This window comes from Pteropus alecto, unplaced genomic scaffold (assembly GCF_000325575.1).
Source record: "Pteropus alecto unplaced genomic scaffold, ASM32557v1 scaffold39, whole genome shotgun sequence".
Lineage (NCBI taxonomy): Eukaryota > Metazoa > Chordata > Mammalia > Chiroptera > Pteropodidae > Pteropus > Pteropus alecto.
Window position 1 is genome coordinate 8,753,517 of NW_006443568.1, and position 12,221 is coordinate 8,765,737.

The following is a 12,221-nucleotide window of genomic DNA, read 5'->3' on the forward strand; positions in this document are numbered from 1 at the left end:
ATTCCTGCTTTGTGTGCCAGGCATCATACTGAGCGCACAACATGGGTGATCACATTTAATCCTCGTGACAGCCTTAGGAGGTGCTTAGTATTCTCACTTTACAGAGGAGGAATCAGGCCCTAAGAAGTTGAGTACCTTGCTAGAATATGACAGAACCAAGGTTAGAAGCCAGGTCTATCTGCCTCCAGGGCCTGCTTTCTTGGCCTTACCAGGTCACATGCTCCATCCCTGACTTGGATCGTGACGTGCTCTTGGTTGAATTACTTATCCTCTTTGTACCTCAGTTTACCCTTTATAGACCATTTGGTCTGAAAGGGGGTGTTCAGCTTTCACGTTGGCTATGTCTTCAGTTAGAGTTTGGTTTGTGCAGAGTTCTAGGGCAGCAATTGTGGAAAGAGACCTTGCCCTCCAAACCCCAAGAAAATGATAAGTAAAATGGGCTGGCCACTTGTTTACAGTGTGATCTTAAGCTAGTGACCGTGCCTCTCTGGGCATCACCTTTGACAGCTACAAAGTGGCAGAGTACTTAGTGCTTCCTCCCAGGGCCTAGTGAGGAGACAGCCCCAACACACGGTCCACACGTGGCGGTTCTGTATATGCTTGCACATGCCCTTCCTCCCAGCCAGTTTCCTCAGGAAACAGATATGCATATGTGCATACTCACACTGCATTGTAAAAATACCCCTCCCTCTTCCAACTAGACCCTCCGGCAGCTGCACACATAGGAACACCCAAGGACACGTGCACACACCCAGTGCACGTTTGCATGTACACTCCCTCTTCTCCACCCCCAGCCCCTCAGGAAGCTGAGCCTCAAAGAAGAGAGAGACAGTGGTGGTCGGCTTCCTGCAGCCTCGGTTTCCTCTTCCTCCCCTGCCACCCACATCGGCTCCTCATGGGGCTGGTATAGCAGCAGCCTGGCCTGAGCAGGCAGGCTTTGGTCCTAGTCTCTTCTAGCACCCCTGCTTTTGCCTAGGGTTACCACATGAGCCTCAGTTTCCCCATCTGCAACAAGGATGATAGTACTTATCCTGTCATCCAGGATTCTTACAGGAGTTACACTCTAATGTCTGTGAAACTGCTGGGTGCCAAAGACGAAGTCCTCCCATTGGATCTGGGTGTCGGGTTGGCACTACTGGGGAGCAGTTTGGCATGGCTGTGTCAGGTGGACACCTCAGTCTTGCTACCTTGGGCCCATGGCCACGCCTCCCCAAGGCCCTGGCAGTGGTAGTAGTAATCACTGGTGTTCATTGAGCACTTCCTGTCTATGTATTGCCTCATCTAATCCTCACAGAAACTCCATGAGGTGGGTACTATTGTTATTCTCAGTTTGTCCAGGTTAAGAAACTGAGGCACCTAGAATTTAAGTAACTCATCCAAGGTCACATTGTTTGATAAGTGGCTAGGATTCAAATCTGCACAGTCTGAGTCCAGAGCCCAGATGCTTACCACTATGCTACACTGCCTCTCTGGTCCCAGTGATGGTAGTACCAGGCCGGAAAGGAGGACCTTGCCCTCCATACCCACCCCACTGGACCAGGTGGTGTACCCTGAGGACCCATGAATTTCCTCAGACCAGGAGTGAGTTTGGGTGGCCCAGGTTTGAGAACATACCTGCTGTCCTCTGCTGTTCTGCCCTGTCTCCTAGATGGCTGTGGTCCAGGCAGCACTGGGGACTGACAAGTGCTCAGCATCTCCCCTTCCTGCCTGGCCCAGGTCAGGCCCTGTCTGGAGCTCTGGATGTGGCGTGAGCACCCTGTGAACCTGAGACTTCCTCGTGAGCTGCATGGTCCCAGGCCTTTGCCCAGGAGCAGGTCACCTCCCCAACCTCCCTCTCCCTGCCTTCAGGTGCTGGGAGCTTCGGAGGGTTCCCTCTCAGGGATCCTCAGCACCCCCCACCCAGGTCTAGAAACTCTGCAGTTAGTTTCCTGGCAGAGCTGTCTAGTACTAGGCCAGGGAGCTGGCACCTAAGAGTGGGCAGAACCTCAGAGCTCAACTCAGCAGGGAGGCCCCACCCACTGTTGTCAGGCAACAAGGTCTGGGCCCAGTTCTGCTGCCGCAGGGCTGGGGGCCCTCTGGCAAGTCCCTTCACCACCCTGAGTCTCAGCAAGGAGCAGGCATCCTTGGCCCACCTGCCTCACGGGGCTGTTGTGCATCAAGCAGGACGACCATTGTCAAAGGTCTTTTACAGTGTTTGAAGTGCCACTTAAACATCCAATGATAGTCTATGGCCATGCCACCTTGAATGTGCCTGATCTTGTCTGATCTCGGAAGCTAAGCAGGGTTGGGCCTGGTTAGTACTTGGATGTGAGACCACCTAGGAAGACCAGATGCTGTAGGCCTTAAAGAAAAACAAAACAAAAAAAAACATCCGATGACGGTGTTTCAATGACCATTTGTTTCGCAGTCCAGGAGGCTGGGAAGCCTTAGAGAGCCTCTAATTCCATAGCATCTGAACTTGGCTGTTCATCGCAATCACCAGAGGAGCTTGTTGAATAGAGATTTCTGAGGCTCGTCTCCAGAGGGTCCAAGGGTATGACTTGGCCACGTGTATTTTCAGAAAGCCTCAGAGGTGAAGAAGTCCTGTTCTAGTTCATTGTCTGAACTTTCCCTGCTTTGTGCTGAAGGAGGGACATCACCTGCCCAAGGTCAAACAGACCTTGAGAGAGGCAAACCGAGCAGTGCCTGTTGCAGCTTGGCACTGCCATAGGCACGGTTCTAGGCGTTCTGCCTTTATTAACTGATTTAAGCCTCACAACAGACCTGTGAGGTAGGCACTATTACCCACATTTTGTGGATAAGAAAACTAGCACAGGGAGATTGAGTCATTTGTCCCCTGTGTACACTAGGGAGCGGCAGAGCCAGCATTCCAACCTAGGCCGGTTGGCTTTACAGCCTGTGCTGGTAACCAGCAGGTGCCGCAGGCCCCAAGCCACGCTCAGCCCCCCCTGCCAGTGCTACTGAGCACCTGCTTGGCACTAGGGTTTTTCTCCTACCACGTGGTCTCTTGTGGCCATGGTCATTGGAGGGGACGGGATGGCCCTGGCCACACCCCAGGGAGCCTTGGGCAGGGCCCCGCCCTCCTGCCAATCAGGCTTCACATCCTCCCCAGGTCCTGTATCACCTCTTTGAGGAGTTTGCCAACTACGACCGCGTGGGCATCGTAGACATCGTCCTCGGCTTCTTGAGCTTCTTCGTGGTGTCCCTGGGAGGAGTCTTTGTGGGCGTGGTCTACGGGGTCATCGCCGCCTTCACCTCGCGATTCACCTCCCACATCCGCGTCATCGAGCCGCTCTTCGTCTTCCTCTACAGCTACATGGCCTACCTGTCTGCCGAGCTCTTCCACCTTTCAGGCATCATGGCGTGAGTGTGGGTATGGCGTGGGGAGGTTGCCCACTTGGAGTCCCCACGCTTGTAGGGTCACAAGGGAGCTCCCCCAGGCCCAGCCTCCAGCTGCAGGGAGGAGGCTCAAGCTCCACACTCCAGGCACTGGGACTGCTCCCTGGAAGCACTGAGTTTAAAGTTCTGGGATGTCTCTGCCCTGCTATTTCTTTCCTTCATTTATTTCAAAGGGAGCCACCTGGTCATAGCTGGACGCAGGCACTCACACTCGCTGCTTCCCTTGGCAGCCCCAGCAAGGAGCCTCGAGGCCCCCATTGAAGCAAGGAGTCCTGGAGGTCCCGAGGCCTCAGCTGGGTCTTAAAGTCAGGCAGTGAGGTGTTCCCAGTCAGGGAGGACATTGGAAGTGCCGAGGCAGGGCTGGATTAGGGGATTTGGGGTGACAGTGAGGAGGCCAGGCCAGAGGAGCCCAGGTATGAGCACCAGACTAAGAGGGCTTGGGCTGCTGCCCAGAGCAGAGCTCCCTGTGGGGACCCCCGTGCATTAAGGCATCACCACACTCTGGGGAATAAACACTAGGCCATGGACATGTGTAATTAACTCCTATTAGGCAGAGAGGCATCATGGCGTCAGGGACGAGGCTCAGGGTTTGGAGTTGAGGACACCTTAGTTGCATCTTAGCTTTGTCACTCACTGGCATTGTGACAGTGGGCAGGCAACTTTGTTTCTCCAGGTCTCAGATCCCTCATCTGAAAAATGCAAGAACATGCCTGTCTGTAGGGTTGAGTGAGGATTGAGTGAGAACAGGTGTGAAAAGCCCATAAGAGAAGCTCAGTGAACAGGCAGCTGTCAGCCTCCTTGGCAGCAGAGGAGCTCTGGGAAGGTGCAGCTCAATACTGGACCCCAAACCGCACTGTTCCCCAACCCCAGACTCATTGCCTCGGGAGTGGTGATGCGCCCCTACGTGGAGGCTAACATCTCTCATAAGTCCCACACGACCATCAAGTATTTCCTGAAGATGTGGAGCAGCGTCAGTGAGACCCTCATCTTCATCTTCCTTGGTGTCTCCACCGTGGCTGGCTCCCACCACTGGAACTGGACCTTTGTCATCAGCACCCTGCTCTTTTGCCTCATCGCTCGCGTGCTGGGTGAGGTCCCGGGCCCGAGCCAGGGGAGGTGTGTGTGGAGGGCTTGGGTGGGTGGGTGGGTGTTGCATATTAGTGTGCGTGTGTGTGCATGTGTGTGTGTTTGTGTGTGTGGCGTTGTGTGGAGGGGCTGGGGTTGGTGCCTGGCAGCTCCCAGCACAGCTGAACAGCACGGGCTTCCCCACTCTCTACAATGCTGAGGCCGTGCTGGGCCCTTGAGTGGGGAGAGGCCAGTGCTTGTGGTGAGTCTGTGATCTCTGGGGAGACCATCATAATGTGTCAGAGTGGAGGGGCCTCAAAGACCCTGTGGTTCTGAGCCCATCAGGATCTAGGGAGGGGGCCGAGACCCACAGAGCTCAGGTCTGTGTATTCTGCATTGTCCCATGGCACAGATGACTTTAGCACTTGCGAAGCAGCTTCTCCAGCCCTATGCTGCCACCCGGGACTGCGCATGGGACCAGATCTCAGCTCTTTGGATTCTGCTTACACTTTCCAGACACACCTCACCTCAGTGACTGTGTCACGTCCCCACTCTGAATCTTACTCACCTCCTCTCTGAGATTAGGTCTGCGGTCCTGATCCTGACTCTGGGTGTCATATTTACCTGCTGCACTATTTTAAAACCCTTTTAATCCTGGGCCTCGACCACCAGAGATTCTAGTTCTGTGGGTGGAGGTTGGATCTAGATCTTTGTGTTTTTAAATAACTTTTTATTATGGAAAATTTTAAATACAGAGAAAAGTAGAGCCCATGTACTCATCATATTTAATAGGTATCAACTCGTGTCCACTCTTGTTTCATCTCTTTTCCCATCATCCTCCCAACCTTTGGCCACTGGAGGCCTCTGTGATATCTCTAAAGTACATTCAGGTTGGGGCCCCCTTAAGGATCCACCCAGCTCTTGGCTTGAAAGATTTGGATCACCCTGGGCTGAGGGATCCAGGAAATGAGTGAGCCGGGTGGTCTTACCAGTAGAGGCGTCCTCCAGACCAGGAAGTTGCTAGTGCAGAAACCAGGAGGGGCTGGGGACAGCCTGACCCTTCTTGCCCCTCCCTGGCAGGCGTGCTGGGCCTGACCTGGTTCATCAACAAGTTTCGCATCGTGAAGCTGACCCCCAAGGACCAGTTCATCATTGCCTATGGGGGCCTGCGAGGGGCCATCGCCTTCTCCTTGGGCTACCTCCTGGACAAGAAGCACTTCCCCATGTGTGACCTGTTCCTCACTGCCATCATCACCGTCATCTTCTTCACCGTCTTTGTGCAGGTGCTGGACAGGGTGGAACAGCCCTGCCTGGGGACCCTGACTCTGCCAGTGGAAAGAGGAAGCGTGTGACCCAAGAGGGGGTCATGGGTTCTAGTCCCAACTCCCCCGATGTTCTGCTGCTCAATCTTGGGCAGGCCACTCCCCCTTTCTGGGCCTCAGTTTCTTCAATTGTTAAGGGGGAATTGTGATGATGAGTCACTGTGAAATGACCAGAATGCTGCCTAACTTAGTTAGGAACCCAGATAGCAGGAAGAGAAGTAGGTATCATCAGGAGGCCCACAGTGCTTTAGAGAAGCGATTGAATATCTTAGGATAGTAGTTTCTGCATCTGCAAAATGGGACTAATAGTGCAACACGGGGAACCCCCTTTGCTGAGTGGGCAGCAGGAAGTCCGGAGTCAGCCCCAGCCCTGCTGCTGCCTGTGTGACCATGGGACAGACCCTCCTCCCGTCTCTGGGTCTCACTTTCCCTTCTGTGACGTGAGGGGACTGGACTGGATGATCCCAAAGAACCCTTCCAGCCTTCTGGTCAATGATTTCTGTGCGTTTGAGTGACCCAGGCATAGCTGAGAGGCCACCCCACCCCAAGTCCCCAAAGAAGCCCAGCCTGTGATGGGGTAAATCCCACCTTATCTGACCTGTGACCTTTAAATAAGTGAGAAACACTCAGTTCAGGCCTCTGTTTTTCTATGATCCTCATCATCTTTCCTGGTCCTAATCCTGGCAAAGCCCTAAGTAGGAAACATCATTAGCTTCTCAGGAGAAAAAAATGTAAAGGAAACCTCTGGGGCCTGGACTTATTTTCTGTTCTTTAAAAGGAGAGGAGGCTGCCTCTCTTGCCTTCTTGCTCTGCTTCCAGTCTTCAAGAATATTTTATCACCTTGACCTTGAAGTTTTATATGCTAATGGTTTACCAAGCCATTTTCAGTGAAGGCAGCATTGAGATAGGGATCTCCCTGCCTGGGTTTTAATCCAGCTCCACTACTTCTGTGAAACCTTAGAAAGTTACTTAATCTCTCTGAGCCTCAGTTTCCTCATCTATAAAACGAGGACAGTGAAAAGACCTACTTCTTCTGGTCATTGTGGGTATTAAAACACAACTGGCTTTGGCACATGGCAAGTATGGGGTTTAATCAGCTGCTGGTGCTATAACTAGGTACTCCTTGGTCACAGTCCTGTGAGGGAGGCAGAGCACAGGTGGTTCTTCCTGTTAGCCAGGCCTGACTTCCCTGGGTTTGCAGAACGTGTCTGTGGTAGAGCCCACACTTGAACCCAGGTCCTCTGTCCCCTGGCCCAGGCTAGACGACCAGTATGTGAGTCATTCTGCTGGGCGGGCTGTCAGACTTCTGGCTGTGTCTTCAGGAAAAAGCAGGCCTTGAGGACCTGCCTATATAGAAGTGCTGGCATGGAAGGTTGAACGATTGGGGGCCTCAGAGCAGAGGGCATCCCAGCCTCAGGGGCCCTGGGGGGAGGGGGGAGGCTCTGTAGCCTCCCTGCCAGGGTAGCACAACAGGCGGGCCTGACATCCACCTGCCCCGCAGGGCATGACCATTCGGCCCCTGGTCGACCTGTTGGCTGTGAAGAAAAAGCAAGAAACAAAGCGCTCCATCAACGAGGAGATCCACACACAGGTACTGGAAGCCGGGCCCTCGGTTGTAGGCGTCTTGGGGGGCAGTTAGGCCCTGTGTCCATGCCCTCAGGCAGCCCCTCCCTAATCTCCGTACCGGGTAGTCCTTAAGCCTCTTGAGGCCACTAGGTCTCATCACAGGGAGGTGTGGTATGAGCAGCGGGAACCAGAGGAAGAGGCGTCATGCCATCTCTGCCTCGAGTAGAAACCTGTCCCAGGCATCAAGCACAGGTGGTTTCAGAGAAGAGGGTTCAGCCGTGCCCCAGTGGCAGAGGGCTTGAGGTGCCACTGGGGTTCAGGATGAGTGAGGTATAGGCGCCACCTCCTGGCTGCTCCTGGAACTACAGGGTTGGGCTGAGCAGAGCCACTCTAGGTTTGAAGGTGGGGGGCCCATTCAGAAGTCTTGGTAGGGAAGGAGCCCAGTAGTGAGGCTTGACCTGGCCCTGGGCCCATTTCAGTTCCTGGACCACCTTCTGACAGGCATCGAGGACATCTGTGGCCACTACGGCCACCACCACTGGAAGGACAAGTAGGTGGCAGGCCCGGTGGGCAGGAGGGTGGAGTGGGACAGGTAAGGGTCTCCCGGGGCCTGGGTGTCTCCCCACCCCCAGGAGCTGTCTCCATTCATCTCCCTTCCCCCAGGCTCAACCGCTTTAATAAGAAGTACGTGAAGAAGTGTCTGATAGCCGGCGAGCGCTCCAAGGAGCCCCAGCTCATCGCTTTCTACCACAAGATGGAGATGAAGCAGGCTATCGAGCTGGTGGAAAGTGGCGGCATGGGCAAGATCCCCTCAGCTGTCTCGACTGTTTCCATGCAGTGAGTGCTAATGGCCCAGCAGCTGCTTCTGCCCCCACACACTAAGCCCTCCATGCCAGCCTGGAACAGTCCACCAGGGTGGTGGGGGGACAGGGAGCAAGGCCTCTTTGTCATCTCGTCGAGGCCAGAGTGGAGAGCTGCAGGGTCACACTGAGGACCTGAGGCTTCGCCCACTCACCCGGGCCATCCCCAGGGTGACCTTCTGGCTCAGTCCAGCAGGCTCCGAGGTCACAGGAATTTTCTTGGGGACCTAACCTGTACCATGTTGTCCTAGGAACATTCACCCCAAGTCCCTGCCTGCTGAGCGCATCCTACCAGCACTCTCCAAGGACAAGGAAGAGGAGATCCGCAAAATCCTGAGGAACAACCTGCAGAAGACCAGGCAGCGGGTGAGGCCCCTCGCTGCCCGGCCCCCCAGCAGAGGGGGCCCCCTGCCACCTGTCTGCTTCATTTCTGTCCCACACATGCCCAGCTGCCCTGGCCCCTCCAAGCCCTTCCAGGGCCTGCCCTGCCTGACAGCTGTTTCTCCCACAGCTGCGATCTTACAACAGGCACACGCTGGTGGCGGACCCCTACGAGGAGGCCTGGAACCAGATGCTCCTCCGCAGACAGAAGGCCCGGCAGCTGGAGCAGAAGGTGTGCCCGGGACTGGAGCTGCTCCTTCCTGTCTCTGGGAATCTGGGTTCTTCCCATTCCCATACCCTCATCACCAAGTCCTTTTGAAGGCAGAGCACTCTGATCTGTTCTTTTGGCCTCTTCCACCTGTTTGGAAGGCTGAGCCCCAGGGCAAGTTCCAGAAAGCTTTCTCCTCTTCCTCACTCAGAGCAGTGAAAAGGCGGGGTCCCTCATCATATCCTCAGGCATCTTTGCGATAAGAGTCTCCATGGGCTCTAATCCATTTTCTTCTTAGATAACTACAGCCCAGGGGGAAAGAGAGCAGCCCAAAATCAGGAAGCAAGGCACGCATGCATTCTTTCACTTGTTCAGGAGACATTTGTTGAGTGGTCCCTAAGTGCTAAGCAGCGGAGTCGCCTCTGTGGATCCTGGGGTGAATCAGCCCAGTCCTCCCTTCCAGATCTTCTCATGCAGTGGTCCACGCAGGACAGGAAGTGCAAGGGGCCCTGAGCCCCTTGAACAGGGAGGGGGCTGGGGCAAGCTTAGGAATCGGAGCCCGGGTGAAGGGAGTGTGGGCAGAGGAAGGGCCAGGCAGAAGGAAGAACATGTATATAAGCTCCTGGTCACAGATTGTGGCCCCTTCTAGAAACGGAGAGGGCTCAGCTTTTAAGGAAGCTTGTTGATGGTGTAAGGGTTTGGGTTTTATTCTACAGGCATGGAGAGCTGGGAAGGGTTCTAAGTAAGGGCGTGACCTGGGAAGGTGGCCCGGACTAGAACGGTGACAAGGGGGAGGTGGAAAGGAGTGGGTAGATTCAAGGGACATTTAGGAGGTGGAACCATCAAGACTTGGTCACCAGTTTGAGGTGGGGCCGAGAGAAGAGGAAAAGGAGTCAGGGTCAGCCTTCTGATTGGGACAGTTGGGAATGGTGTCTATGACAGAGGACGCCGAGGAACGAACAAGGTTATGAAGGGAGGTAAGAAACTGAGTTCAGTTTTGACATGTTGCATTGAGATGCCTGGGGGCCATCCAAGGCCCAGGTGTCCACTCCTGAGTTGCTTTTACGTTCTGGACCTCAGGGGCAGGTGTGGGCTGGAGCTAGAGACTGGGGCAGTGTCACTGTGGGAGAGGCAGGGCAGCACAGGAGTGTTCAGGGCCTCCCGGGAGATCACATGGCCTGAGGAGAGCTGGGCCAAGCCTTCAAGGATCCCTGATGTGCCAGCATGACACAGCCAGATGAAGAGCCTAATGAGGAACTGCCAGGAGGGAGCAAACACCCCAAACATGCCTGTGGCCACCAGTCTTGGCTGCCTGAGCTCACGCCTATCTGTCTTTTCTCTGTCAGATCAACAACTACCTGACGGTGCCAGCCCACAAGCTGGACTCACCCACCATGTCTCGGGCCCGCATTGGCTCAGGTAAGGCAGGGCACGGGGTGTCTGGTGAGGGGCCTCGCGGCTCAGCTCTTTGTGCCTCCATCTCCTGAAGATGAGGCTCCAACAGGAATGGGCCTCAGAGCCAGCGGGGAGGACAGGCTTCTCCCTCACCGACCTCCTCCCAAGTCGTGAGTCCCTCTTACATCAGGTGGAGTTGGGGGAATGGCCTTACTGCCTTCCCCAGGGACAGGTGCTCCACGCGGGGCTGACGATGAAGACTGCGAAGGGAGCTGAGTGCCTGGCAGGGAGGCAGGAGGGGTCTGCGCCATCGGGATCTCCCACGTGTGGGGGAAGCAAGAGCAGGCCTCTCAGGCCTGGGCACCTGGGGGCGGACGGTGACCCAGGAAGGAGCCTTAATTCTTGGTTTGAGGAGGAACACCCATGGGAGCCCCTGGTCTGAGGAGAGGAACACAGTCCTACCTTTGAGATCCCAGCCTGAGGGGGAGAGAACCTACCTGATCAAGGCTCATAAAGGCCCACGTGGAGTAATTCTGAAACGTATCAGGATTGCTGCACTCCCAGGGAGGTTCTGTGGGAATTGCTGGCACGGGCTAAGGTGGGACACATGCTAAGATGGGGCACATGCTGGGCAGGGTTCAGGGCAGAAGCAGACTTGTGCCTTGCTCTTGTTCCCCAGACCCGCTGGCCTATGAGCCGAAAGCCGACTTGCCTGTTATCACCATCGACCCAGCCTCCCCACAGTCGCCTGAGTCTGTGGACCTGGTGAATGAGGAGCTGAAGGGCAAGGTCCTGGGGCTGAACCGGGACCCCAGGGTGGCCGAGGAGGACGAGGACGATGACGGGGGCATTGTGATACGGACCAAAGAGCCCTCTTCCCCAGGCACTGACGATGTCTTCACCCCTGGGCCAAGTGACAGCCCCAGCTCCCAGAGGATACAGCGCTGCCTCAGTGACCCAGGCCCCCACCCTGAGCCTGGGGAGGGAGAGCCTTTCATCCCCAAGGGGCAGTAGCACCAGGGCCAGTGGGCAGTACCTGTCCCACCACAGACTCTTCCCACCAGAGCAGGAGCTGCTGGGAGCTGGGGGCTCCCCTCGTCCTTCCTGACCTGGATTGCCCCTCCCCCCACTGCATGGCAGCTGGGCCACAGCCCCACCACAGCACGGCTCTCCCTGCCTCCTGGGAAGCGCCCTCCCGCCCACCAGAACTGCCTCACGATCCACTGGGCAGAACTGCTGGGCCACGAGGCAGACCCTGCCTCTTCCTGTCCGGACTCTCTCCCGTATCCAGCGGAGGGGACCTTGGAGGCTCCCCTCCTCCTCTGTCACCCTCCTCATTCAAACCAATGTTAGTTTCGCACCAAAGACCCTGTGGCTCAGCCTTGATCCTACCTGGGAAGGAAAGGAGCCGAGTCCTCTCTTGGCCTAGGCCAGGCCCTCCCTGAACAGGGAGAGACTAGGGGCAGCAGGCATCTGACTGGGGGAGGGATTGGTGACCCGTGGCGGTCCCACCCTCCTGCCAGCTCTGTCGCCCTGGCCAGCTGCCTTGACTTGTCCTTCCTTAGAGCTGCAGGCTGAGGGCATCTCTGAGCTTCTCTGTCTGGAGCTGGGGCACTTTGGACAGTGATGTGACTCAGCTTTCTAAACTACTCCCAGCGGGGACCACTGGGCCCTCCAGGGGCTGCTGTCAGGGTAGGGACCGTCAGGAGCTCCAGAAAGTCTGCCTTTTTATCTGTTTTGTTTGTTCACACTTCCATGTATGATCTATTTGCACAGAGGCCACTCCTGTTTTTAAAACATTTTGAAAATCCCTGGCTGAATGAAGCTCAGGCCCTCCTCCAGAGAATTAACCTCTTCATTGGGGCCTGTCTGCCCAACACTCTCCCCCAAATCAGTTGTCTGCTTCCTGGGCTCATAACTGTAGCCCCAAGGGTCTGATTTCAGAAGTGACCCCCCAACCTTAATCACGATTCTTTCTAACTCACAGATGCTGGGCCTCCTGGTCTTTGCTCTTGGGCCTGACCC

General features: G+C 55.6%; 1 protein-coding gene and 1 pseudogene across 1 annotated transcript in view; both read left to right on the forward strand.

Moving 5' to 3' along the window:
• SLC9A1 (solute carrier family 9 member A1) overlaps window positions 1-12,215 on the forward strand; it is a 46,927-nt gene extending 34,712 nt beyond the window's left edge. The window contains exons 3-12 of the mRNA XM_006924373.3: window positions 3,113-3,363; window positions 4,270-4,487; window positions 5,545-5,747; window positions 7,288-7,377; window positions 7,832-7,902; window positions 8,016-8,189; window positions 8,464-8,578; window positions 8,724-8,825; window positions 10,148-10,220; window positions 10,876-12,215. Coding sequence (XP_006924435.1) covers window positions 3,113-3,363; window positions 4,270-4,487; window positions 5,545-5,747; window positions 7,288-7,377; window positions 7,832-7,902; window positions 8,016-8,189; window positions 8,464-8,578; window positions 8,724-8,825; window positions 10,148-10,220; window positions 10,876-11,210 — 1,632 coding nt within the window. The 3' untranslated portion in view covers window positions 11,211-12,215. The remainder of the gene's footprint in view (window positions 1-3,112; window positions 3,364-4,269; window positions 4,488-5,544; window positions 5,748-7,287; window positions 7,378-7,831; window positions 7,903-8,015; window positions 8,190-8,463; window positions 8,579-8,723; window positions 8,826-10,147; window positions 10,221-10,875) is intronic.
• Window positions 2,224-2,342, forward strand: LOC112472961 (annotated as a pseudogene).
• Window positions 12,216-12,221: the final 6 nt, after the last annotated feature.